The 24,117-nt window shown below is 36.5% G+C and overlaps 3 protein-coding genes and 1 pseudogene across 3 annotated transcripts; 2 read left to right on the forward strand and 2 right to left on the reverse strand.

The window, feature by feature from the left end:
• Window positions 1-4,629: 4,629 nt before the first annotated feature.
• LOC104229774 (small ribosomal subunit protein mL104 (rPPR9)-like) lies at window positions 4,630-8,290 on the forward strand (annotated as a pseudogene).
• A 5,028-nt stretch (window positions 8,291-13,318) lies between these two features.
• Window positions 13,319-17,101, forward strand: LOC104229771 (COBRA-like protein 1). Its single transcript, XM_009782470.2, has 6 exons — window positions 13,319-13,567; window positions 14,632-14,711; window positions 15,436-15,892; window positions 16,131-16,290; window positions 16,392-16,669; window positions 16,760-17,101. Exons 1-6 carry the CDS (start codon window positions 13,465-13,467, stop codon window positions 17,053-17,055), a joined length of 1,374 nt encoding a protein of 457 aa, XP_009780772.1. The 5' UTR covers window positions 13,319-13,464; the 3' UTR covers window positions 17,056-17,101.
• Window positions 17,102-17,374: 273 nt separating this feature from the next.
• LOC104229772 (COBRA-like protein 4) lies at window positions 17,375-20,526 on the reverse strand. Its single transcript, XM_009782471.2, has 6 exons — window positions 20,339-20,526; window positions 20,163-20,242; window positions 19,631-20,087; window positions 19,363-19,510; window positions 17,972-18,249; window positions 17,375-17,872 (listed from the first exon to the last, which is right to left on the reverse strand). Exons 1-6 carry the CDS (start codon window positions 20,475-20,477, stop codon window positions 17,589-17,591), a joined length of 1,386 nt encoding a protein of 461 aa, XP_009780773.1. The 5' UTR covers window positions 20,478-20,526; the 3' UTR covers window positions 17,375-17,588.
• A 1,072-nt stretch (window positions 20,527-21,598) lies between these two features.
• On the reverse strand, window positions 21,599-23,777 carry LOC104229773 (COBRA-like protein 4). Its single transcript, XM_070171504.1, has 6 exons — window positions 23,610-23,777; window positions 23,413-23,492; window positions 22,872-23,328; window positions 22,626-22,773; window positions 22,199-22,467; window positions 21,599-22,092 (listed from the first exon to the last, which is right to left on the reverse strand). The coding sequence occupies exons 1-6, from the start codon at window positions 23,677-23,679 to the stop codon at window positions 21,899-21,901; spliced, it is 1,218 nt and encodes a 405-aa protein (XP_070027605.1). The 5' UTR covers window positions 23,680-23,777; the 3' UTR covers window positions 21,599-21,898.
• Window positions 23,778-24,117: the final 340 nt, after the last annotated feature.

The following is a 24,117-nucleotide window of genomic DNA, read 5'->3' on the forward strand; positions in this document are numbered from 1 at the left end:
AGGTTCTTTTCTTTACTGCTGAAATCAGAACTTTGTTACTGCCATCTGTTGGATTGCGTTTAGTACTACTGATTTTCAGTCAAGCTTTCTGGGGTTTTCAGTTTGGTTCTGACCATTGTTACATTGGTTATTGCTGTTTTGTTGCTGTTATTTGCTGTGGGATTCTGTTGCTGTGCTACTGCTGTACATTGTTGCTCATGATCTCTTTTCTCTATTTGTAGTTCGAATTCCAGGTACACATTCGAATCTTGTAGTGATAAAGCTTTGATGTTGAAATGCAGCAATAAAATCGAATCGCTTCAATAAAGCAGATAGTAGACAATCTGGTCTATTTAGTTTTTTTTTATGAACTGTTTTATTTTTTATTTTTTATTTTTTTTGTATAATTGGATTGAAAAGAGAAGAAATCGTATAAATGGTCATGCGCTGATATAACATGAACCTTTCAATTTTACTAGATTAATGGGGTAAATCATGATAAGTAGCATATCTCTAGTTAGTTGTTTGTTTCCATGCATATATTCAAGTAGTCCATAAATGAGATAGAGTATTTAGTCAAAACCCAATTAGTATTTCGTTTAGATGGTTAAAACTAATTTCCATTAGTCCTCTTAAGTGATTATACTCTCATCAGTATTGGCATTAATTCATGTTACAAATAATCTCACATAGATAGATTGTGGACTTGATAAAAATGTAAAAATAAGGTGGTTGGGTAGTGTCAACATTATAGCTCCAATAATAATAATAAAAGTAAATAAATAAATAAATAAATAAATAAAGGTCGTAGTCGATAATTTTATGTATTAATAATTAAGTATACTTACACTAATGTAGAGTAGTTTCAATAAAGTATAGTTAAATTGCGAATCCATTAGGGTTAATGAATTAGTCTATAGCTTTGATCATTTAGTTAACCTCACCACAGTTAAAAATGGCTAATTGTAGTAACGTTAGTCAATCTTGTACGTTTTTTATATACATAATTCCATTTTTAGTAATATTAGCTTATGGAATAAGGCGCGAAACAATTTTTTCATTTTTACAAGTTCAAGTATAATTTTCGTTAGCATCTGTTGTAATCTATTAATTAAATAAGTTACGGTTTTTTTAGCATGTAATTAACTAGGATTTTTCTTTATTTAGAAACAAATAAAAATATAAATGTAGTTACTTTACTTTTAAAAATAAATAAATAAATAAGTGAGACGAGCTTCGTCAAACAAAAAAATAATAAAAAATTTGCAGGACCCTCAGTAAAGGTTTAAGAATTTATTTTTAGTCGGGAAGGGCCGTTTAGCAAATTTCACGGCCCTACCCAAAATAATAATATGCTAGTCGCTTTAGGCGCGTATTTAATAATGTTATCTCCTTAAACTCGGGTGCACATTTATGTGACCCAAATCCAAATCTCAACGAAATCGAAATGTGTCTCTAATCACGAGTACATTGATTGTGACGTGGTATGAGATGCATTTCCATGACGTTGCAAATTCTTTTTAATAATGAATGAGACGAGCCTCGACAAACAAAAAATGCACAAGCTGCGGGGCCCTCTAAATGTATATATTAAAATACTTAGAATTCGAGGACAGGCCGTTTAGCGAATTTTACGGCCTTCCCCAAAATAACAAGACGCTAGTTGCTTTAGGCGCGCCTTTAATAATTTATTTTCCTTAACTCGGGTGCACATTTATGTGACCCAAATCCAAATCTCAACCGAGTCGAGATATGCCAAACAACTACGGGTGCATTGATGTAACGTGGTTCGAGATATGTTTCCACGACGTTGCAATTCTCGTAAAATAATAACAATAAGTAAGAAAGCGGTAAAAAGATAAAATTTTGCACATAAGTTCATATTTGTATAAAATCAGATAATCAAGCCGAATATAACAGTTGAGCGACCGTGCTAGAACCACGGAACTCGGGAATGCCTAACACCTTCTCCCGGGTTAACAGAATTCCTTATCCGGATTTCTGGTGCGCAGACTGTAATATAGAGTCATTCTTTTCCTCGATTCGGGATTAAAATTGGTGACTTAGGACACCCTAAATCTCCCAAGTGGCGACTCTGAAATAAATAAACAAATCCCGTTTCGATTATCCTTTAATTGGAAAAACTCCCTTGCACCCTCGCGGGGGCGGAAAAAGGAGGTGTGACATATACTGCCCCAATCACAAGCTATGCAATTGTCACAACTCCTTAGTCTTCAATAAGAAAAACGATACTATTGTTGTCATTTAAGCGTCATAACTATTATGTATCGACCACAACCTATTTTATGTTGAAATGAACAGCACCTCCCCTATATATATGACTTCACACCATTCAAAACAATCACCAAACAGCCCAAACAACATCAATAATAAACATATTGAGCCTCCTAAAATAGTCCACGCACAACCTAATTACATCATACATACGACGACCACTGTAGTCGTGTCAAACGACCCGGAAATATTATGAATAACTATCAGCCCACAACCCTACATATATATGGTATTTCTCCACACCCTTCTATCTCCAAAACTCCACAAAATAGTAGTAAAACACGCAGCCCAATAGCAACACAAAACAGTCCACTACAAGTGAATAACTCGAACTCACGGCTTCCGATCACCGTCCCGTGAGTTCTTACATGTATAGAACGAATTACCATGAATTCACAGCAGATAAAAATGTATGAAAGATGGCAGTAACATACCTTACTTGTTGGATAACTCAGCCCTTCCCTTGGTTCTTCAAACTCTAGGTTTTACCTTCAAATAAAACTTGAAAGAGAGGGAAAATCGATTAGGGTTTGTGTGGGATTTTTGGGGAGGAGTTGCAGGGGTTAACTTTGGTTTTGAGGGTCTGAAATATGGATGAAATAACTGAGTTCATAACCCCTTAAAATTCCTCTCTTGGCCGACTTAGGTCTTTTAATTTTGTCCTATCATTTTGGCAAGTAGGTGATGCACCTATTTGTCATCTACCAATCTGCGCAGGCTTGCGAAAATATGAATATCTCTATACTCCGAGATTGTATTGACAAAAGGTTTAATGAGTTGGAAACTAGACTCATAGATATTTAATTTTATGGGTAGATCACCCTGTAATTCCTTGTAAATTAGGATAAAATCATAGAAACATTTAACCTAATGTTTAAGTAAAATTATGAACCTAAGTTGCGACAATGTTTGTCGACTTTTGTTTCATAACTCGTTTGACTTCAAAACTTATGATATGGATATTATATTATTCAAATACCTTAATACATGACCTCTTGAGTGTATTAAGAACCTCTAGGTTTACCTGAAAATATGAGTTACAATATCCTTGATTCGTTTAACTTCTAATATTTTTTAATCACCCTTATACACCCTTGTATCACTTAAGACCAATATGATTAACTTCTTATCATCTCAAAGGTAATTCCTTCTTGGATTTATGTTAACTAATATATGGCATGAACTAACGTGTGTGGATATGGGTTGTAACAATCTGGTTTTGCATACCCTCTGTCTACGATTTCCCACACATCCTGGGAGCCAAGAATGACTTTCATACGTAGACACCATTTCTCGTAATTATCTTTTGTGAGATGGGGGTACTGAAAAGATAGCGGACCATTATTTGCCATGTCTTTGATACCACGTTGTTGGGATAAAAAATAATCTTGCCCCGGAATAATATTCACAGTAGATAATAATAACACAAGAGAGTAACAATGACACCAAATATTTTAGCGGGATAAAATGCAATACCCGAGTGGAACAATATTACCACTATAATATTATAACTCAGTAGTGTCAAGAGACTACTACAACTTTGAAAGAAATAACACTCTTTATTTAAAATACCTCACTACAATATTATTATCACTCTTTAGTTATCTCACAAACCACAATCTGTGGAATACTCTCACTACTTTATGCTTCTGTCGTTATTTTGGTGCACTTAAACTGAACGAATGAAGCTCATATTTATAGGCACATTTTCACCAACCCAACCAATCTGATTGGTTCCTCAATTTGTAAAGTCCAGATTTCAGCCGCCCTTATTGAAAAAATTTCAGCCACCCTAATTTGACTTCACCAACTTTTTAAACTTTTTCTTTATTTCCTTTTTTCCTTTTATGGGTCCTACAATGGAGCGGTATACTTTTGCAGTGACACCATCTCTCGAAATTATAACCAAAACCTGCGAAAGCATAAATAAAGATATGCATGGCATTCTTTTATTTCTATTGGTATATATTTGGTTTATTCTATTAAAAATATATTCCTAAAAATGAAAAAGGTGCAAATATATTCTATGTGGCTTCTATCGTACTATCAGCTAACTCATGAGTAACATTTTATTTTTTTCGGTTAGAAATACATTTGTGGGAAAAACATATTTAAGACGGTAGATAATGGTAAAGACCCCTATGAGTCAGTAGGTTAACATAGAGTGTATGAGACAAGTACAAAAGTTAGGGGTATATTTGAATAGAACGAAAATGTGTAACTTCCCCAATTATTGAAAAATTAAGTTAGTCTTCGTTGTTAGGGTAGTTGAAAGTATGGGAAAGGGTACTGAAAATTAAGTTACCCTGTTATACTATGAAAGTATGGGAAAGGGTAGTTGAAGCAAGGTTGAGGATGACGGTATCCGTCTCCGACAACCAATTTAGTTTCATGCCGGGTCGTTCTACTACAGAAGTTATACACCTTGTTAGGAGGTTGGTTGAACAGTACAGAGATAAGAAGAAAGATCTGCACATGGTGTTTATTGACCTAGAAAAAGCGTATGACAAGGTTCCTAGAGAAGTTCTTATGAGAAGCTTGAAGGCAAAAGGCGTGTCGGTTCCCTACATTATGGCGATTAAGGACATGTATGATGGGGCAAAGACTCGGGTTAGGACAGTGGGAGGCGACTCTGAGGATTTTCCGGTAGTTATGGGGTTACACCAAGGTTCTGCGCTCAGTCCGTTCCTATTCGCCCTGGTGATGGATGCGTTAACACATCACATTCAAGGGGATGTGCCATGGTGCATGCTATTCACTGATGACATAGTTCTAATTGATGATACGCGAACCGGTGTTAACGAGAAGCTGGAAGTTTCGAGACAAGCTCTTGAATCTAAGGGTTTCAAGCTTAGCAGGACAAAGACGGAATACTTGGAGTGTAAGTTCAGCGCTGAGCAGAGGGAAGTGGGCGTGGATGTAAGGCTTGAATCGCAGGTCATCCAAAGTAAAGACAGCTTCAAGTACCTTGGGTCTATTATCCAGGGGGGAGGGGAGATCGACGAGGATGTTACGCACCGTATCAGGGTAGGATGGATGAAGTGGAGGTTAGCATCTAGAGTATTGTGTGACAAAAGAGTGCCACTGACACTCAAAGGTAAGTTCTATAAAGTGGTGGTTAGGCCGGCCATGATGTATGGGGCTGAGTGTTGGCCAGTTAAGAAATCACATATCCAGAAGATGAAGGTAGCAGAAATGAGGATGTTGAGGTAGATGTGCGGGCGTAGTAGGATGGATAAGATTAGGAATGATGATATTCGAGAGAAGGTGTGCGTGGCTCCCATTGATGACAAGATGCAGGAAGCAAGACTCAGGTGGTTCGGGCACGTTCAGAGGAGAAGCCCAGATGCTCCGGTAAGGAGGTGTGAACGGCTGGTTGTGGAGGGCTCGAGAAGAGGTAGAGGGCGGCCTAAGAAGTATTGGGGGAGGTGATTAGGCAGGATATGGCGATGCTTCAGATTTCCGAGGACATGGCACTTGATAGGAATATGTGGAGGTCGAGTATTAAGGTTGTAGGCTAGGAGGTAGCTGAGTATTGTCTTATGTCATAACTTTGGGGGACTAGTTTGGTAAGGATACTATTTTGCTTTTGCTTGGTATCATGCCTCTTGATTTCATGTTGTTCTTATTTTTCATATCTCTCTCTCTCTCTCTCTCTCTCTCTCTCTCTCTCTCTATATATATATATATATATATATATATATATATATATATATATATATATATATATATATATTCATATTGTTATGTGGTGTTACTAATATTGTTTTCTTTTGTCCTTTTGTCTTATTGAGCCGAGGGTCTTTCGAAAATAGCCTCTCTACTCCTCCGAGGTAGGGGTAAGGTCTGCGTACACACTACCCTCCCCAGACCCCACTAGTTGGATTACACTGGGTTGTTGTTGTTGTTGTTGTAAGTTAGTCGTCGTTAAAAAAATAATTAATAAATATAGACTATGATATACGTAATTAATATATAGTATATATGTATATTTGGTTTGGGAATATGAATATTTTTTGTGGAATGGCTAAATGTATAACTTTTCCACACTGGTGGCCAAAAGCCTACCAAAACCCAATGAGAAAGCCCAAAACCACACCAGCTTAGCTCAGAGCTGTGGCAGTAGCAGTAGCAGAGAGGGTTTAACAATCCGCCATAGCCGTCTCCCTTTCTCACATAGTACAGATAGTGAAAATACGTAGACTCACATCCCCATTAACATGCCTCCACCTTCGAACACTGATCCGCCGTTGTATTTCTTCATCGGCAACGAATCAATCCTACCACCTTCCCTGTTCCCAATTCTCCCTTTCCAAAACCCAGATTTTCACTTCATCACTGCCCCATGACCCATTTCCGTTTTCACTATATTGCACCAGTTTTAAACCCTTTTCATCCCAATCTGAAGATCCTGTAAAGGATCAAGAAGAAACAATTGCTCAGTCTATATCGTCTGAGCTTGTCAAAGAACTGGACGCGGAATCTCTCTCCATTCCAGAAAGACTCGATCTTTCTTTCTCCCACATAACGTTAATGCCTTCCCTGATCCTTACCACACTCAATCTTTCCCCAGATGCTGACCGAACTGTTTTAGGGTTTTTCAAATAGGTTAAATCCAAAGAAAGTTTCAATCTTGATGATGAAGTTCTATCTTTCTTTGTGGATTATTTTGGACGGAGAAAGGATTTTAAAGCTGCAAATGATGTGCTTACTGATGGCCGAAGGGTAACCGGTTTTAAGACGTTTGAGTCCATGGTTGATGGGCTTGTACGGGTCGGGAGGCCCACTCAAGCAATGACATTTTTTTAAAACATGGCAAAAGATTATGGGTTAGTTAGGGATTTAAATTCTTTGAAGTTGGTTATTTCTAGGTTGTGTGAGCATGGTTTTGCTAGTTATACTGAGAAAATAGTGAAGAATTTAGCTAATGAATTTTTCCCTGATGAATATGTATGTGATATGTTGATAAGGGGTTGGTGTGTTGATGGGAAACTTGATGAGGCGCAGAGGTTAGCTGGGGAGATGTATAGAGGAGGGTTTGAAATTGGTACTGCAACATATAAATTCTTGATTGTGTTTGTAAGCTTTGTAGGAAAAACGATCCATTTCGGCTTCAATCCGAGGCAGAGAATGTGTTGGTGGAAATGGAAGAGAAGGGTGTTCCTAGAGATGTGGAAACCTTTAATGTGTTGATCACTAACTTGTGTAAGATCAGGAAAACAGAGGATGCTATGAATCTATTTTATAGGATGAGGCAATGGGGTTGTTCTCCGAGATGACTTTTTTGACACTTATTAAGAGCTTGTACCAGGCTGTAAGGATTGGAGAGGACGACAAGATGATTGATAGAATGAAATCTGCAGGTTTTGGGGATGCACTTGATAAGAAGGCCTATTATGAACTGTTGAAAATATTATGTGGGATTGAGAGAATTGATCATGCTATGATTGTCTTTGCAAAGATAAAAGAGGATGGTCACAAACCGGGGTTAAAGACTTATGATTTGTTGATGGGAAAGTTGGTTGCTCATAATCGTGTTGACAAAGCAAATGCCCTTTACAAGGAAGCTGAGAACAATGGATTGCCAGTTGAGCCAAAGGCCTATATGGTGAATCCTAGATATACAAAGAAGAAACCGACATCTGTGAAGAAGGAGAAGAAACAGGAGACACTGCCTGAGAAAATGGCTAGAAAGAGGAGAAAGCTAAAGACAATTCGCCTGAGTTTTGTGAAGAAACCTAGGAAAATGCAGCGCCGAACATATTGATCCCTTCCGAGCATATTGATCCCTTTGTATCTGATGATTTTAGAGGGTTTTTCAAGTGGTATGCTGAAAAGTCCCCCCCCCCCCCCCCCATTGTTTTGATATAACTGGACAACATTAGAAATAAAAAAATTGATTCGCAGCACTGGACGCTCCTTTTTTTTTTTGCATTTAAGATTTGTAACTGATGAACCAATTTATATTTTTGTATCTCATGAATCCATCTTGAACTAAAGATCGAACTTGCTGTCATATCTCCTTTTGCATAACAAAGTCCTAATATTCTTCTATGCTTCGGATGGACTTGAGTATTTATATTCTCTTGTAACGGATAAATCTAAATTACTTGTGACTAGATTAATTGGCAATTGTTGGCGTTGAATTCATCATGCATTTGTCTGTATTGGCACGCATATTTTGTGCTGGTTTATTGGAGTCGGATGCAAGAATATGATGTTCAATATAGATCATGGAGATCCTCACCCTCAGGTGCCCTTTGGTCTAAAGTTGTTTCTTCTAGCATATTTTGCATATTACTTTTTCCCCTCTGCTAGCAATTAGATTGTTTATTGACCGACTCTGACCCAAAATCCATATCTTCATATGTCCCTTATGGTGCTTTATCGTTGGGTAAGTTTTGTAAATGCGCGCAGTTAAGTCCGATTCTTTTTAGGAAAGCAGGAGTTCCACCAAAGAATTCTTTTTGTTTTGGAGATAAATAATGGCGTGCCTGCAAAATCAGTTTTTTGGAGGAGGGAACTGATGATTTGCATGGTATTCTTTGTATTTGGTAACTCTTTAGAAAACTTAGGTCATGTGTTTCTTACTATGCAAGATTGCTTGATATTCATGCCAATCAAGAGGTTTTCATACTATTGTAGACATTTTGTTATATTTGCAGAATTTGCCCTTACAAATGAGACATGTAGAATCTGAATCGAAAGACATCATAATAGGAGTCATCTTCACATCTAAGTGAATTACCTTATCAGGATTTGTGTTGCATGATCATGGACAACCTGGTAATGGAAGCACTGAATGGATGGAAAATATTCAATATAATGTGGTTGAATATAGTGAAAATGCTGCAGATTATTGTGGATGGACCATGGAAAATTAACAGGGAATTTGGAGGATTTGTCTTACTAAGCACATATGAAGTGTGATGACTCAAATATAGGATTGCGTATAAGGAAATGCTTTGCACATAAATATCTGCATTTTGGATATATGTGACTAAAATTTCAGGATATTATAACTTTGAGCGATCATCCTGCTGCTATTACAAAGTACTTGAGGACAAACTCCAGCGGAGTCATAAACACTTAAGTGATTTCTTTCCATTTGTTCAAGTTTTAGTGGATAAAGTTACTAGGTACCCGTTGTTGGTGGGAGGTGGTAGTTATTCCATGGAATTAGTCGAAATAGGCGCAAGTTGCACCACAGTTATAAAAAAAAGGAGGATAATGTTCAATTAGATCAGAGTTAAGCTAGATTGGTACTTGGTAGCATTGTGGAGGAAGCAAATATCTAACTAATTTCTTCTCATCTGATTAGTCTTGGTGGGCAGAGTTATCCGATACTTATATTGTTATGAGGTGGCAGGCACTTGGTGAATTAGTCGAGGGACGCACAAATTGTGTTGCACACCATCTTCTAATAGAGTATATATAAAAAAAGATACCATTATAATCTACTTTCAAATTGAAATTGCTAATTTTGACCAGAAAAGAAAAAGCAAAGAAAGATGACAAGCACTCAATACAAATTGGGCAACAACTTTAAGAAATGTAATACTCCTACTAGTTTATTTAGGTAATACATTTTTTCTTGAAACATAAATTTGTATTATATGAGTCAACTCATTTTTAAGCCGCTCATTAATTTTCAACCCGTATTTTTTAATCTGAAATATGAGCAGAGTTTGATTTCTATATGTATTTGTTCAATTCATTTTCCACCACTCAAACCCAACTTAACACGCCCAGGCGCCACTCACCACTACCCTTCACAGTCAGGTATCATAACAAAAGAATTTTAAGCTTCTTGCATCTCAGATTTGTGCCAAGTGTCTCATCTTAATGGAATTTTTCTCCCAAATTTAAACGAAAATTTTATTTAAGAGCAGAAAGATGTGTCAAAGTATTTAAAATTTATTGATCAGACAGGTAGAGGGCGACCTAAGAAGTATTGGGGAGAGGTGATCAGACAGAACATGGCGCGACTTAGGATTACTGAGGACATGGCCCTTGACAGGGAATTATGGAGGTCGAGCATTAAGGTTATAGGTTAGGGGAGAGTGTGAATATTTCTACAGCACAATAGAGTGAGACTAGCCAGTTAGGAGTTAGACTAAGAATGTCATTGGTCGTCTATTGATGCAGGGTTCCTGCTAGTTTTACTATACCAACCATCTATTTCGTATTTCGTATTCTGAATTTCATATTTCTTATATTGTTGTTATTTTATTATGCATTTTTATGGTACTAATATATCGACTCCTGTTGCTTTTTTTTGAGCCGAGGGTCTCGTGGAAACAGTCTCTCTACCCTTCAGGGTAAGGATAAGATTTGCGTACATATTACCCTCCCCAGACCCTACTTATGAGATTATACTGAGTTGTTGTTGTTGATCACTCCATATAATTGTAAGCTAATGTAAAGTAATGACCAGCGTTTTCATTGACAGGCAATATAATATATCTTTTTGGTGCTATTTGTATATCTTTTGTGTGTGCGTTTGTTTTTTCCTTTCTCATTTCCCCCCCTGTATTGGTTCATCAATTTAATTTCATTTTGACACAGTTCTTTGCGTGTTGAAATAAAAGCACGTATTATACGTTTCCAGATACATACAATTTTCAATTTACAATTTACAATTCACAAATATTTTCTTGGGGAAGTGAGAGTCTGTGTCTTGCCAAAAAGCAACTGAATAGAAGTTTCTATAAAGAAACGAAAATTGACAACCGTAATAATTTTTTATAAAGCTATTTCTTAATGAAGTTGCATTGCATTAATTTCCTTTCTAAGCCCAAAAAAAGCCATGAGGCATGTGAATTAGCCTTCCAAGTCAAGTAACTACAGAAATCAATGTAGTGGTAAATACTCTTTTATTCTTAGTTAGAGGTTTCGAGTTGAGTCTTGAAGATAGAGCCGCCTTTGTTAAGGAGTCTTTACCCCACAATGTGGGAAGTCTTGGTGTGAATTCGAATTTAATCGAGCTCCAAGGTGAATATCGAGTACCGGAAAATAAACAAAAACAAAAGAAAACTATCAGGAACGAAAAGAGAAAGAAGATTATGCTAACACGTCAGCTCTACTAACCACTTTTTGAGTGCTTTTAACCTAAATAAATGATCCAGTTTAGAACGTCATTAATCATAATCATTTGCACATATAATGGCCAATTATATTCCACGAAGTATTCCCATTCAAAATCATTTAAGTTATGATAAGTCAATCACTTATACATGTTGCAGTTTCACAAATATTAAATTCTTAGATATATCATATTACACTTAAAAAGAAAAAATTAAACACGAGATCATCACTACTTTTTAAAGTGAATTTCACAATCTGCTCTGAAAATCTTGTACTTCACTACATGGTTGAACACATGAAGTTATGACAAAAAAAGAACGCGGAAAGTCAATCTAAAATAATTTTTACTTGGACAATTATTCCCTTGCCGAATTTCCCTAGATTTTTCCCATACTGAACTAGTTAATTTTAATTAAAAGCAATCACTTTTTTTTAAATCTCTTATTTTAAATCTCGTTTGGTAGGAGGTATTAAAAAAAATAATGCAAGCATTAGATTTGTGCATTACTAATATCTTGTTTGTTACATTTTTTAAATATGTGTATAACTAATGCTTGCGTTAGTTATACATCATACTTGATATTATCCTATGTATAAGTAATCAGGGGCGGATCTACCATGTAAAACATGGTTCACGTGAACCCGTGGTCCTCAAATTAAAGTATAGATATGATGTATATATTTAGTGAAAATAGGTATATATACTTGATGGAACTCATGGTCAAAAGAGACCAAGTGGTGCATTGGTTTTGGTCTCTTATTTCCAATAGCCTAAGGTCAGGGAATCAAATCCATCAAATCCCCTGCCAACATTTTTGTTTAATTTTTTTATTAAAAAGTAATAGTGCACCCATCCTCTGAAAATCCTAGATCCGCCTCTGTAAGTAATACATAGAAAATCATGACATTAGTAATAACAAGACTATTAATGCATGCATTAGTATGATTAAAGATAAAATTATCCTTAAAGTCCCTTAAATCTAGAGAATATGGAGGGCATTATTATACAACAACAACAACCCAGTATAATCCCACTTAGTGGGGTCTGGGGAGAGTAGTGTGTACGCAGACCTTACGCCTACCCTGGGGTAGAGAGGCTGTTTCCAAATAGACCCTCGACATCCTTCCCTCCAAGAACTTCCCACCTTGCTCTTGGGTAGACTCGAACTCACAACCTCTTGGTTGGAAGTGGAGGTTGCTTACCATCAGAACAACCTCTCTTGTCTATGGAGGGCATTATTATAAACAACTATTTTTCTTAAATATTATGTAATGCATTATAATTTTTAATGCATCACACCAAACAGTAGATAAGAAATAATATCTGTATAACGAATGCTTGCATTATTAATCTCTGCATTACTAAGACACTTTATTCCGCACTATTCTTATACACCCAACCAAACAACCCCTTAAATCTTCAACAAGATAAACAAGGTTGACAAGGTAAATAAATGTGAAGCACCTCTCCCCTCAATTCCTTTTTCCGTCAAACAAGATTTCTTTTTCTTTTTCTGCAACTCTTTTCCCAAAATTACAACAAAGGGCTGGCAATTTGTCCTTTCTTTTTCCTCTATTGGAAAGGTTCCTTTTTGTTTTTCCCTCTTATTGCCGTGGCATTTAATGGAAACCTGAAAATTCCTTTAAAAGCTACAATACAACAACAACAACGACCCAGTATAATTCCACAAGTGGGGTCTGGGGAGGGTAATATGTACGCAGACCTTACCTCTACCCCGAAGGGTAGAGAGACTGTTTCCAGGAGATCCTCGGCTCAAAAAAGCAATAGAAGATGATATATTAGTACCATAAAAATTTAAAAGCTACAATCAGTGTTCCAAATTAAAATCATAATCTCAAAGAAAAATTAAATATTGGCTAATCTGGTGACAGTTGGCTCAATAAAGACTATTTCGCCCCTTCCCTTTAATTAACACAGTTTACAAAAGGCTAATTCCTTGCCATTACAACATTTTAATTCCCTTCCATCTTCTTTCTCTCTCCTACTCTGCCAACCTGCATTCCCCCACACAAAATATTTGTCACTCTTCCCAACTCCAAAAATCCAGAAATACTCAACCATTTTTGCTTTTAAACTCAACAATGGAGGTTTGCCTTAGTTCCAGCTCAAGATCAATCACTAAATTTGGCAATTTTATTATTCTGATCGCTTTCTTGATCTCTCTAATATGCTTTAAATCTATAGGTGAGTACTCAATGTGTCATTCCCTCCGTCAACTAATGAAATTTTCCCTAAAAAGTATATAACATTCCTTCTTATTTTTTATTATGCTAAGGTGTTTTGCAGAATCAACCTGACTAAGTTGTTCTTTGTTCTTCCTTTTCTTTTATTGTGGGTGAGTCATAAAAGTAAAAAAAAAAAAAAAGAAGAAGAAGAAGAAGAAGATTTTTTGGCATTGGTGTAGTTGTTTTGATTTTAAGTTTTTGGTCAAAGATAGTTTGGATATTCGAGTTTTGAGTGTGGTTTGGTTTATTGACGGAACAAGAATGTCTTGCACGTTGATGTGCATGCTAAGCTTTGGTTACTCTGCAGCACAGTAGAAGACTCTAGAACATTTTGACCTTCTTATAAAAGACTTTATTGTTAATTTCTAGTATTATCTTTTTAATACTATGCATCGACATTCCCCCATTGTTTTAGTCAGGTTCTCTGCATCTTGTTTGTTTTGTTCCTTGTTTTGTTTTAAGTTTGTCGAACAGGAAGATGGTGGTATTTATCTTACTTTTTTATTTGAAGCAAAATCTGTTTCCATGCCTTTAAGTTAATTTTACCTAGGACTATTAAATTCACCTACTTTTTAAGTCAACCAATTGTATTCTAGCAATCTGATATGTATTCATTAAATTGTGACTTTACTGAATTTTGTTTAGATTGATTAGTTAGTTCACATTGTTGATATTAGATTCACCTACATAATCTCAGATTTGTCATATTATATTTACCTCTGACTGTTACACTTATAATGCTTGGGACATCAAAATTGTGCAATCTGTTACTGTGGCTATATGCATTTTTTGTTGGCTAAGTTGACGAGTTAGTTCAGGTTACTGATTGTTGTTAGCTCAGTTATAAGGATGAGTTCTAGAAATTTTGTTTGTCTCTATGAAGAACAAATTTTGGGATATGCAATAAACTCCAAGAAATAGTAGAAATTAAACCACTACTAACACTATTTGTTTGGTGTCCTTTCCCCCTCTGTTTCTAGAGCTCGCGTAAAGAAGTTAACTGTTTGCTGAATATTGTTGCAGATGCTTATGATGCACTCGATCCAAATGGAAATATTACCATCAAGTGGGATATCATATCTTGGACTCCAGATGGATATAATGTGAGTGTATTTGCTCTTATTTTACTAGTGAAATATCCTTCAACGTCAGGAAAGGGAGATATGACTCTATCTAGAAGGATCGTCATTTCAAATATATCATTATCTCATTTCCAATCTAATTGGATTGCCATTCAGGGATTTCGTTTTGATCCCTCACTCCTCATGAAGAAACATAGATGAATATATCTTTCCTTTTGTGTTTTGTCTGAAACATGATAGGACACACACATCTTAAAGGTCCCCTCTTATCTCACTTCCACAGAATAAACAACCTAACCTCAGGGTGGTTCAAGTATTTAATTCTGTTCTTTACCAATATAAAATGCTACAATAGCCTTAATGGCAATGATGTGCTCTAATTTCATTAGCTCTTTCTGCAGAGTACATCGGTCCCTTATATAATCTTTCCTATCTGAGCATTTTTTTAGAGAGGTACACTGTATTAATCAAAAACACAAAGGCTGTGCTGGTCCATATTTTCAATCTAAGCATATTTTATATATCAAAGGTTTTAGGACCCATAAGACTACACTTAAGTTGATATGTTTGTTTTTATAAGTTTCTCTGAGTGCATCATTTCCTTGTCTATTTGAATTAGTGCAACATGGAAGTTCAAATTTTTTTCTTTTTTTTTCCTTTTGATCTAGTAGCAAAATCACTCATCACTTAAAATACCATCCAGAGTGCTTGACCCAAAGAGTATTTTCTCCCCTGAATTATGCAGGCTGTTGTTACAATATATAACTTCCAAAAGTATCGTCATATTCAAGCACCAGGATGGCAACTCGGTTGGACATGGGCCAAAAAAGAGGTAATTTGGAGTGCAACGGGAAGTCAAGCCACAGAGCAAGGAGACTGTTCAAAATTCAAGGGAAATATTCCTCATTGCTGCAAAAGGGACCCAACCATTGTTGATTTGCTGCCAGGAACTCCGTATAACCAGCAAACTGCAAATTGTTGCAAAGGTGGAGTAATTAGCTCATGGGTTCAAGATCCACAGAAAGCTGTGAGCTCATTCCAGCTCGGTGTTGGTCAAGCAGGAACAAGCAACAAGACAGTGAGGTTGCCGAAAAACTTTACCCTCAAGGCACCAGGACCTGGATATACTTGTGGACCTGCGAAGAAGGGGAAACCAAGCAAGTTTCCAACACCAGATGGAAGAAGGGTCACTCAAGCTTTGAGTAAGTTATAGTGGATTATCAAGCTATGAGTATGCAAGAAAAACTTTTTTCAGTGGTTGCATGTTTTCTTTTTCAATTAACTATATTGTTATTTCTATTCCATTCCTTTAGTTTCTCAAGACACTAATGACATGACACATCGGTATAAGACGCCTACCTTTTGACCATGAAATTTGTTTTATTTTTTTCTACTAGCGAGTGGTATAATCATTTTACTTGTATCTTTTTTTCCTTGCAGTGACTTGGAATGTTACTTGCACGTATTCACAGTTCCTAGCTCAGAAGACACCTACCTGTTGTGTCTCACTCTCCTCCTTCTACAATGACACCATTGTGAACTGCCCAACATGCGCCTGTGGTTGCAAAAATAACATAACACAACCTGGAACATGTGTAGAGTGAGTGGACGCTATCTTTAATCTCAAAGTCTCCCTTTCTTTTTCATTTTAGCTTCAGGAACTTCTTAATATTCATAAGATATTTTTATGCTCTCTGACAGACCGGACTCTCCATATTTAGCTTCAGCACTTGTAAGCTCAGGGAAAAATGATTACAATCCTCTGGTTCGATGTACTGAGCATATGTGTCCAATTCGAGTTCATTGGCATATTAAGACCAACTATAAAGAATATTGGAGGGTAAAACTCACCATACAAAATTTTAACTACAGAATGAACTATTCCCAGTGGAATCTTGTTGTTCAGCACCCCAACTTTGACAATCTCACCCAGATATTCAGCTTTAATTATGAGCCACTGGTCTCGTATGGTTCCATTAGTGAGTAATCTTTCCCCTTGATAAGTTAATACAACTTTTTATATACATTTGAGCTTTCTAACTGATTTTCTTTTAATTGATCTTTTACAGATGATACTGCTATGTTTTGGGGAATCAAATTTTACAATGATTTGCTAATGCAGGGTGGACCTTTTGGAAATGTGCAATCAGAGATCATATTTCAGAAGGATAAATCGAGGTTCACCTTTGAAAAGGGATGGGCTTTCCCTCGAAGGGTTTACTTTAATGGGGACAACTGTGTTATGCCACCTCCGGATGCCTATCCTTACCTACCAAATGCTAGTGCCCATAGTGCCCTCGCTCTACTTCACTCTCTGACAGCAGTTTTGGTGTCTCTGATTCTACTATATTCACACACCTTGTAATATTGTAAGAAAGAAATAGAACTAAGGATTGTCATTGCTTCCAAAAGAGAGAATTTTCTACCCTTGTTTATATCAACCTGGATGCCTTCAGTAAATTTAAAGGCATCATTTTTGCAACTTCAGTCCAAGGTTCCCAAATGTGAAGGTGTACTTGTGATTTTGTAGATGTAACTATTGGCTTGCTGTGTTCCAGTTCAATTGCATTGAGATTTAACAGATGAATTGTATATCTTTGAGAATTGTAACCCTTTATGATAATGCATCAGTGCCCTACATCTTGAAAAATTTGATGTACACTATTGAATGATGTTGAGAAAGATTTGGCAGAAAGCTAGAATCTTATACATAAGTGAAATGAAATGCTATCTCCAGATATACGACAAAAATAGACAGGTGCAATCTCACTGTTCTTTCTACATGCATGCAATACAAACCAACCTAAGCAAGCTCTTTCATTGATGGAATACAGTCTAATATTATCAGAAGGGCCAGCAGATTCTGTTGTTGCTTCTGTCCTAGAAATGTTTTTGCCATTACCAGGTTAGGAAAATCATCAAAATCATGCAAATTACAGTGCTTGAAAATGAAAATGGTCGTTTTTCAGTAAAGTTGGGCAAAGTTGGGTATGAATCCGGAGGAGGGAGTTTGCATTCAGCTCCATTGAAGTAGACTCTGCGGGGAAATCCCCATCCAGACTTTAGTGTAAATGACTCCTTATCTTTTTGCATAAGCACCTCAGACTGAACATTCCCCGCAGGTCCAGCTTCCATCAAGAGATCATTGTAAAATTTCATGCCATAGAACATGCCAGTATCATCTGTGTATCAAGCATGATCGTTAAGTTCAGTTCAGTTTTTTTCTGCACGAAATTAAGAATGAGAAAAAAAGTACTAAATTCGCATTCATATGCACTCACTAACGGATTGGTATGGCACGAGAGGCTTGTAGTTGAAGCTGAAAACTTGAGTTACATTGTTGAGATTAGGATGTTGTGCAACAAGTGTCCATTGTGTATAGTTCAATCTGTAGTTGAAGTTAGTGATAGCAATCTTGACTCGCCAATAATCCTTGTAATTGATCTTAACGTGCCAGTGAACGCGTATTGGGCACATGTGGTGGGTGCATTGCAGCAATGGCTCATTATCCTTTCTTGGAGTGTTTATTCCCTTCTTTTTCAGTTTCTCTGAGTCGCTCCTGCATCATCAGAATCCCAGTAGACTGATTAGCAATTGTTAGTGGAAAAGCTCAACTTTTGCAATTACAAAACTTCAAGATCAGTGTTTTAAAAGGCGTTTTCGGGGCGAGGCGCACCAAAAATGCCCCAGGGCGATGGTGTGGGGCGAAAGTATGCAATTCGGGGTGTACGCCTGGGCGATCGAGGCGTACCCGGGCATTCGGGGCGTACGTCCGGACGTTTGAGGCACGTTTTTTTAGTGAGGTGTAAGCCCCAGAGATTTTTGCAAATTAAAACAAAATTTGTTGCATAAGTCCTTTATGTAATATCCAAATTCTCAAAATTCAGCTTGGTAATTACTCAAAAGTTTTAAAAAGGAACTAAAATGTATTAAATTTAAAAGTCAAAGACCTTTTTTTATTGGTTGAAGGTCTTTCCCAATTGTTTATCTTGTACGTTAGTCTGCTAATATCTCCCAAAAGCAACGAATACTCAATTTTTTTTTTACAAATACAAAGAGAACTTCATTCTCCTTCATTGCAGCAAATTCAAAGTTCAAATTGCAGGTTAATCATCCTTTTTGTTCCTCCATATAGAATACTTTATTCTTTTCAACTCAAGTTACTTGAGCTTCTAAGTAGCGTATAATAGATTGTTTTGACTAGTTTTTTGTGGGGATGAAGCACATCTCTCTCTCTCTCTATATATATATATATATATATATAACTACAATAAAATAATATAACTACAGTAAATATTTATAAACATGTAAAATTGCATAAAAAATGAAAAAAACTGTAAATATGTGATATATATATATAATATGTGATATATATCATATTATATATATATATATATCACATATTATATATATATATATCACATATTTACAGTTTTTTTCATTTTTATGCAATTTTACATGTTTATAAATATTTACTGTAGTTATATTATTTTATAAAAATATTAAAAATTATTATACCTATGGGGCTTACGCCCCATCCCTCGGGGCTTACGCCTCGCTGAGGCATATGTAAAATGTTTCGCCTTACGCCCACGACTTTTAAGACACTGTTCAAGATTTGAGAATTTGTTTTTCTCCATTTCAATACAGTTCCACTGAAAAGAATACCTACATGATACAGTTGTGTTTACGGTTGCAACCACAAGCACAGGTTGGGCAAGGAGTGATGGTGTCGTTGTAGAAAGTTGAGAAAGAAACACAACAACTCGGGTACTTGGACGCCAGAAACTGAGAATAGGTGCATGTCACATTCCAGGTCACTGCAATTAATTTTTTCATCAACCTGATTGTTTATTTATTTAACTTTTCCAAACCGACAAAATGGAATTAATGCCCTTCTTGAAATGACCGAAAACAGAGAAAAAAATAGGGAAACTTACTCAATGCTTGAGTTTTTCTCCTGTGATCTGCAGTGAGGAAAACAGTGGATGGAACTATCTTAGCAGGGCCACAAGTGTAGCCTGGTCCTGGACCAAGCAGACTGAAATTCTTGGGCAATTTCACCGTCTTGTTTGATGTTCCAGCAAGTCCAACACTAATCTGAAAGGAAGAAACTGACTCGGAAGGATCTTCGCCCCAAGATGCCATAACACCACCTTTGCAGCAATTGCTGAACTGTTGGTTGTAAGGAACTCCAGGAAGCAAGTCCAGAATTACAGGGTCCTTCTTGCAACAATGTGGTACGTTTCCTTTAAACTTAGAGCAGTCACCTTGCTCTGTTGCTTGTGCTCCCACAATTGACCATATCACTTCTTTCTTTGCCCAGTTCCATCCTAATGTCCATCCCGGGCTCATAATGTGCCGATACATTTGGAAATTATTCATTGTGACTACAGCCTGGATGAATTTTTCACATTGTCAATTACTCGTATAATCTTTCGTGACATGATATTGTTTTAAGAAAATACTTACTACATAGCCATCTGGTGTCCAAGACATGACATCCCATTTTATTGTGATGTTACCAAATGGATCCAATGGATCAAATGCATCTGAAGGTAGAAAAGAATATGTAATTGATTACCAAAGAACAAAGAGAAAGAGGCTATTATAATACACAATTTCCTATCTATAGGTATGTACTGTACCTGCATGAGGCAAGATAGCAGACAAGACGAATGCGAAGGAGATCAGCTTTGCTAGAGGAAATAAGAGGAGGAGTTGGCATTGATTGGAACAATCTTTTCCCTCAAAAGACATTCCTTTCTGAGACATCTTTAGTCTCATATGTCTTTAAGGATCTTATGTTATTTCTAAAAGAATGAAGTTGGAGTATTAAAAGAGAGGGATTTTAAGCAGAAGATAAATTCATGTTGATGCTACACCTAATGGTTGTTGGGTGTTTTATGCCATAATATCATTTTTCCAACCCCACTCTATAATACTCTCACCTATGAAAAGTTGTGAAAGGCGGGAGAAAATGGGACATTTGAACGCAATAGCTAAGCAGTCATTTCCTAGGTGGGATATATTATCACTTCTGATTAGTGACTTCATTGGCCCTTTATAGTAGATGTTACGTCTTAATTGCTCTTGATTATGTATAACAAAATTATTAACCTCCACCCCTTCCCTTAAAAACGCAAAAAACTACTACCCTGTAACAGTATAAGAATCCGAATTTGATGAGAATATTAAGCAATCATTATCTATAACAGTCCACAACCGCAACTTGCAGTTGTAAAACGTATTCGAAGAGCAGAGTTTTTTTTTTCTTGTATGTCTTCCCTTTTGTATTGGGAAAAAACAATATTGAAGATGACGTGTCATGACACGTGGACTGGTCAAAAGGTCAAAACGCAATAAATAACCAAGAGGCACGGGCGACAACAGATATGGGGAAAAGAAAGCAACATAGGTGTGGACCGTTACTAAAATAGGTACGAGTCTCGTACCTATTCGAGTCATTTAAAGATCAAAGATCGGAAGATGTTGAAGATACGAATCTGATGACGTAAAAGCGTCTAAATACAACATTAAATATCAAATACGTTAGAGAATCTGAATTAAATAGAAATGATTGTGTAACGTTTCTTTTAAATGTCATTTATTGCTCATAATTGCCTCATTAAGACAAAGGCATTACATCTTCTCCTAGAATCAACTATAAAAGGAGAAGGACTCAACATCTGTAAGGACACGAAATATTATTGAGATTACACTGAAATACAAAATTACTTATTACTTTATTATTCTCAGAAATCTTCTATTATTTTCGTCTCCAGATTATCAGTAACCCGAATTTCTCTTTATTTCTAGTTTTGATCAAAGACTCAGATTTTTAGTTAAACACCTTTCAACTTAATTTAATATTCTTGGGAGCATTATACATCGTTAAGAGCAGGATAGCTGTGTCAAGGATGTTTTTCAAATTGAAGAAATCCTAGCACGTGAGCTCGGATGCCTCGGTAAAAATTGATATCTATAAGAAAAGTTGGACGATTTCAGTGTGCTTGATTAAGCACCTTATTTTTCATTATAACTCTTCACAAGTTCTGGAAATTGTCAAGTGTATTGTAATACTCATTAATACATTCCTGTTCTTCAATATTTATCACCAAATACCACCACAGGCTAAGAATACCAAGAGAAACAGAAGAACCACAGTTGGGCAACACTCTTTATCCGGAAGAATTTGGAACAAACGGCTAAGATTCAGGAGATGGCATCACACAGTTATTGCCGTTGAAGTAAACCCTCCGAGGGAAAGCCCAACCTTTCCTTAGTGTAAGTTTGTTTCCATCCTTCTCAAGTGTTAAATCTGACTGGACATTTCCTTTTGGTCCAGCTTGCATCAGGACATCATTAAATGACTTTCTCCCATAAAACATGGCAGTATCATCTGCATAATTAGAATATCATCAGCCCGATGAACGCCTTGATGGATAATAACCAAAGAATATGTCTTTTTTATTCATATGAATCAAATAAAGAGATAGAGGGCATACTAATCGATTGATAAGGCATGAGACGCTTGTATGCAAATCTGGAAACTTTGGTAGCATTGTTGAAATTTGGATGTTGAACAACGAGTGTCCACTGTGTGTAGTTGAATTGGTAATTGAAGTTTGTGATGGTGATCTTCACTCTATAATACTTCTTGTGGTTTGATTTCACATGCCAGTGCACTTTGATAGGGCACATGTGTTTTGTACATTGCAGCACTGGCTTATTTACTTTCTTTGGCGCATTTACTCCCTCTCCACTCGGTGTCTTCCTGCAATTACACTTGTTCGTTATTTTTATAGCTACTTAACGAGGCCAATTGTTACTTGTTTAAATGTGTTATGCGCATCAGTACCTTCATAAGAGAGAAAAGTATCGACTACTAGTACTTAATATAAAGCTCTGAACAATGGGAAATGCATATCTTACATGACACAGTTGCTGCTATTCTGGCAGCCACAAGAACACGAAGGGCAAGGTATGATACTTCTATTGGGAAAAGAAGACAAGGAGACGCAACATGTTGGTCTCGGGGAGGCTAAGAACTGAGAGTAAGTGCATATCACTCTCCATGTCACTGCACATCGAGCAAAAATATTCAGGCTGTTAGAGACAGACTTAGCCAACACTATTTACTTTCATTCTTCGGTTAGAACTATCGAAAATCAAACTTACTCATTGCCTTTGTCATTCGTCTACCATTAGGCATGATGAAAATAGTGGGAGCAATGATTTTAGCAGGACCACAGGTATATCCAGGTCCTGGAGCGCGCAAAGTGAAATTCTTGGGAAGTTTGACAGTTCTGTTTGTAGTCCCAGCAGAGCCAACACTAATCTGAAATGCAGAGACAGCAGCAGAAGGGTCTTTTCCCCACGAATCCAAAACACCACCCTTGCAGCAGTTAGCAATTTGCTGGTTAAAAGGGGTATTTGGCAACAAGTCAACAATGCTAGGATTTTTATCACAACTGTGAGGAATGTTAGTTCGAAACTTTGAACAATCCCCTTGATCAGTAGCTTGTGCTCCCAGCATGGACCAAATTACCTCATTCTTTGCCCATGTCCATCCTAAAGTCCATCCAGGGCTCATTATCGGACGATACATTTGGTAATTGTTCATTGTCACCACTGCCTGAAAAATTTCAAGAATTCATGTACCAAAAATCTAAAACTGCCTATTAAAATTTGAATAACATAATGGTACCAATATATTTACCACATAACCATCAGGAGTCCAAGAAAGCACATCCCATTTGATTGTTATGTTTCCATTTGGATCCAATGCGTCAAAGGCAGCTGCGATAGAAAGTAAGAAACTCAATTAATTAGATTACAGATTTTATCAGTAAACAAGAATCACTCCAATTGAATTTTGAATGTAAAGAGCTACTACTTGAATATATAATGAAATACCTGCACCAGAACATAGCACAAAAAGGAGAAACATTAAGTTATAAGAGTTCCAGGAAATCTTGCACTCCATTGTGTAAAACTAATCCAAATATCTCGAGAAGATAGAAGAGCTTAACTTCAGCAGCAACTGAATACTGATGATGGAAATATAAGACGAATAGTCTGCTTACTTGTAATAGTGAGCTATAAAATTATTCTAAATAGTTTAACAAAAAGAGGAATAGTGCTTTGAACGTGTAAAAAAGAACGGGAGAAAAAAATTTGAACAAGTCACATAGAGGTTACTTCCTAGAAACAGACTCTAGAATTATTTAAAACTGCAACTCCACTTTCTTGGTTTTTATATGATATTGTCGAACTCCAACTTTGAATTTGTTTTGGATGAAGACTTATTACTATATTAATATTGCTAGAAATGCCTCAAAAAGAAACTTAATAGTATGTTATTTGCATTATTCAACGAAATAGAACGAGTGGCTAGTTCGCACTAAAATAAACTCCTATATAA

This window comes from Nicotiana sylvestris, chromosome 3 (assembly GCF_000393655.2).
Source record: "Nicotiana sylvestris chromosome 3, ASM39365v2, whole genome shotgun sequence".
NCBI classification, from domain to species: Eukaryota; Viridiplantae; Streptophyta; class Magnoliopsida; order Solanales; family Solanaceae; genus Nicotiana; species Nicotiana sylvestris.

What these genes read in the sequence shown, in the direction of transcription:
- LOC104229772 (XM_009782471.2), bottom strand. Translation starts at nt 20,477, where the DNA reads ATGAGACTAAAGATGTCTCAGAAAGGAATGTCTTTTGAGGGAAAAGAT. An exon ending in TGCTATCTTGCCTCATGCAG is followed by an intron (nt 20,243 to 20,338) that starts GTACAGTACATA and finishes TTCTACCTTCAG; the next exon opens with ATGCATTTGATCCATTGGAT. An exon ending in GAGAAAAACTCAAGCATTGA is followed by an intron (nt 19,511 to 19,630) that starts GTAAGTTTCCCT and finishes AATTAATTGCAG; the next exon opens with TGACCTGGAATGTGACATGC.
- LOC104229773 (XM_070171504.1), bottom strand. Translation starts at nt 23,679, where the DNA reads ATGGAGTGCAAGATTTCCTGGAACTCTTATAACTTAATGTTTCTCCTT. An exon ending in GGACTCCTGATGGTTATGTG is followed by an intron (nt 23,329 to 23,412) that starts GTAAATATATTG and finishes GAAATTTTTCAG; the next exon opens with GCAGTGGTGACAATGAACAA. An exon ending in AATAGCAGCAACTGTGTCAT is followed by an intron (nt 22,468 to 22,625) that starts GTAAGATATGCA and finishes GTGTAATTGCAG; the next exon opens with GAAGACACCGAGTGGAGAGG.
- LOC104229771 (XM_009782470.2), top strand. Translation starts at nt 13,465, where the DNA reads ATGGAGGTTTGCCTTAGTTCCAGCTCAAGATCAATCACTAAATTTGGC. An exon ending in CAACCTGGAACATGTGTAGA is followed by an intron (nt 16,291 to 16,391) that starts GTGAGTGGACGC and finishes GCTCTCTGACAG; the next exon opens with ACCGGACTCTCCATATTTAG. An exon ending in GGTCTCGTATGGTTCCATTA is followed by an intron (nt 16,670 to 16,759) that starts GTGAGTAATCTT and finishes GATCTTTTACAG; the next exon opens with ATGATACTGCTATGTTTTGG.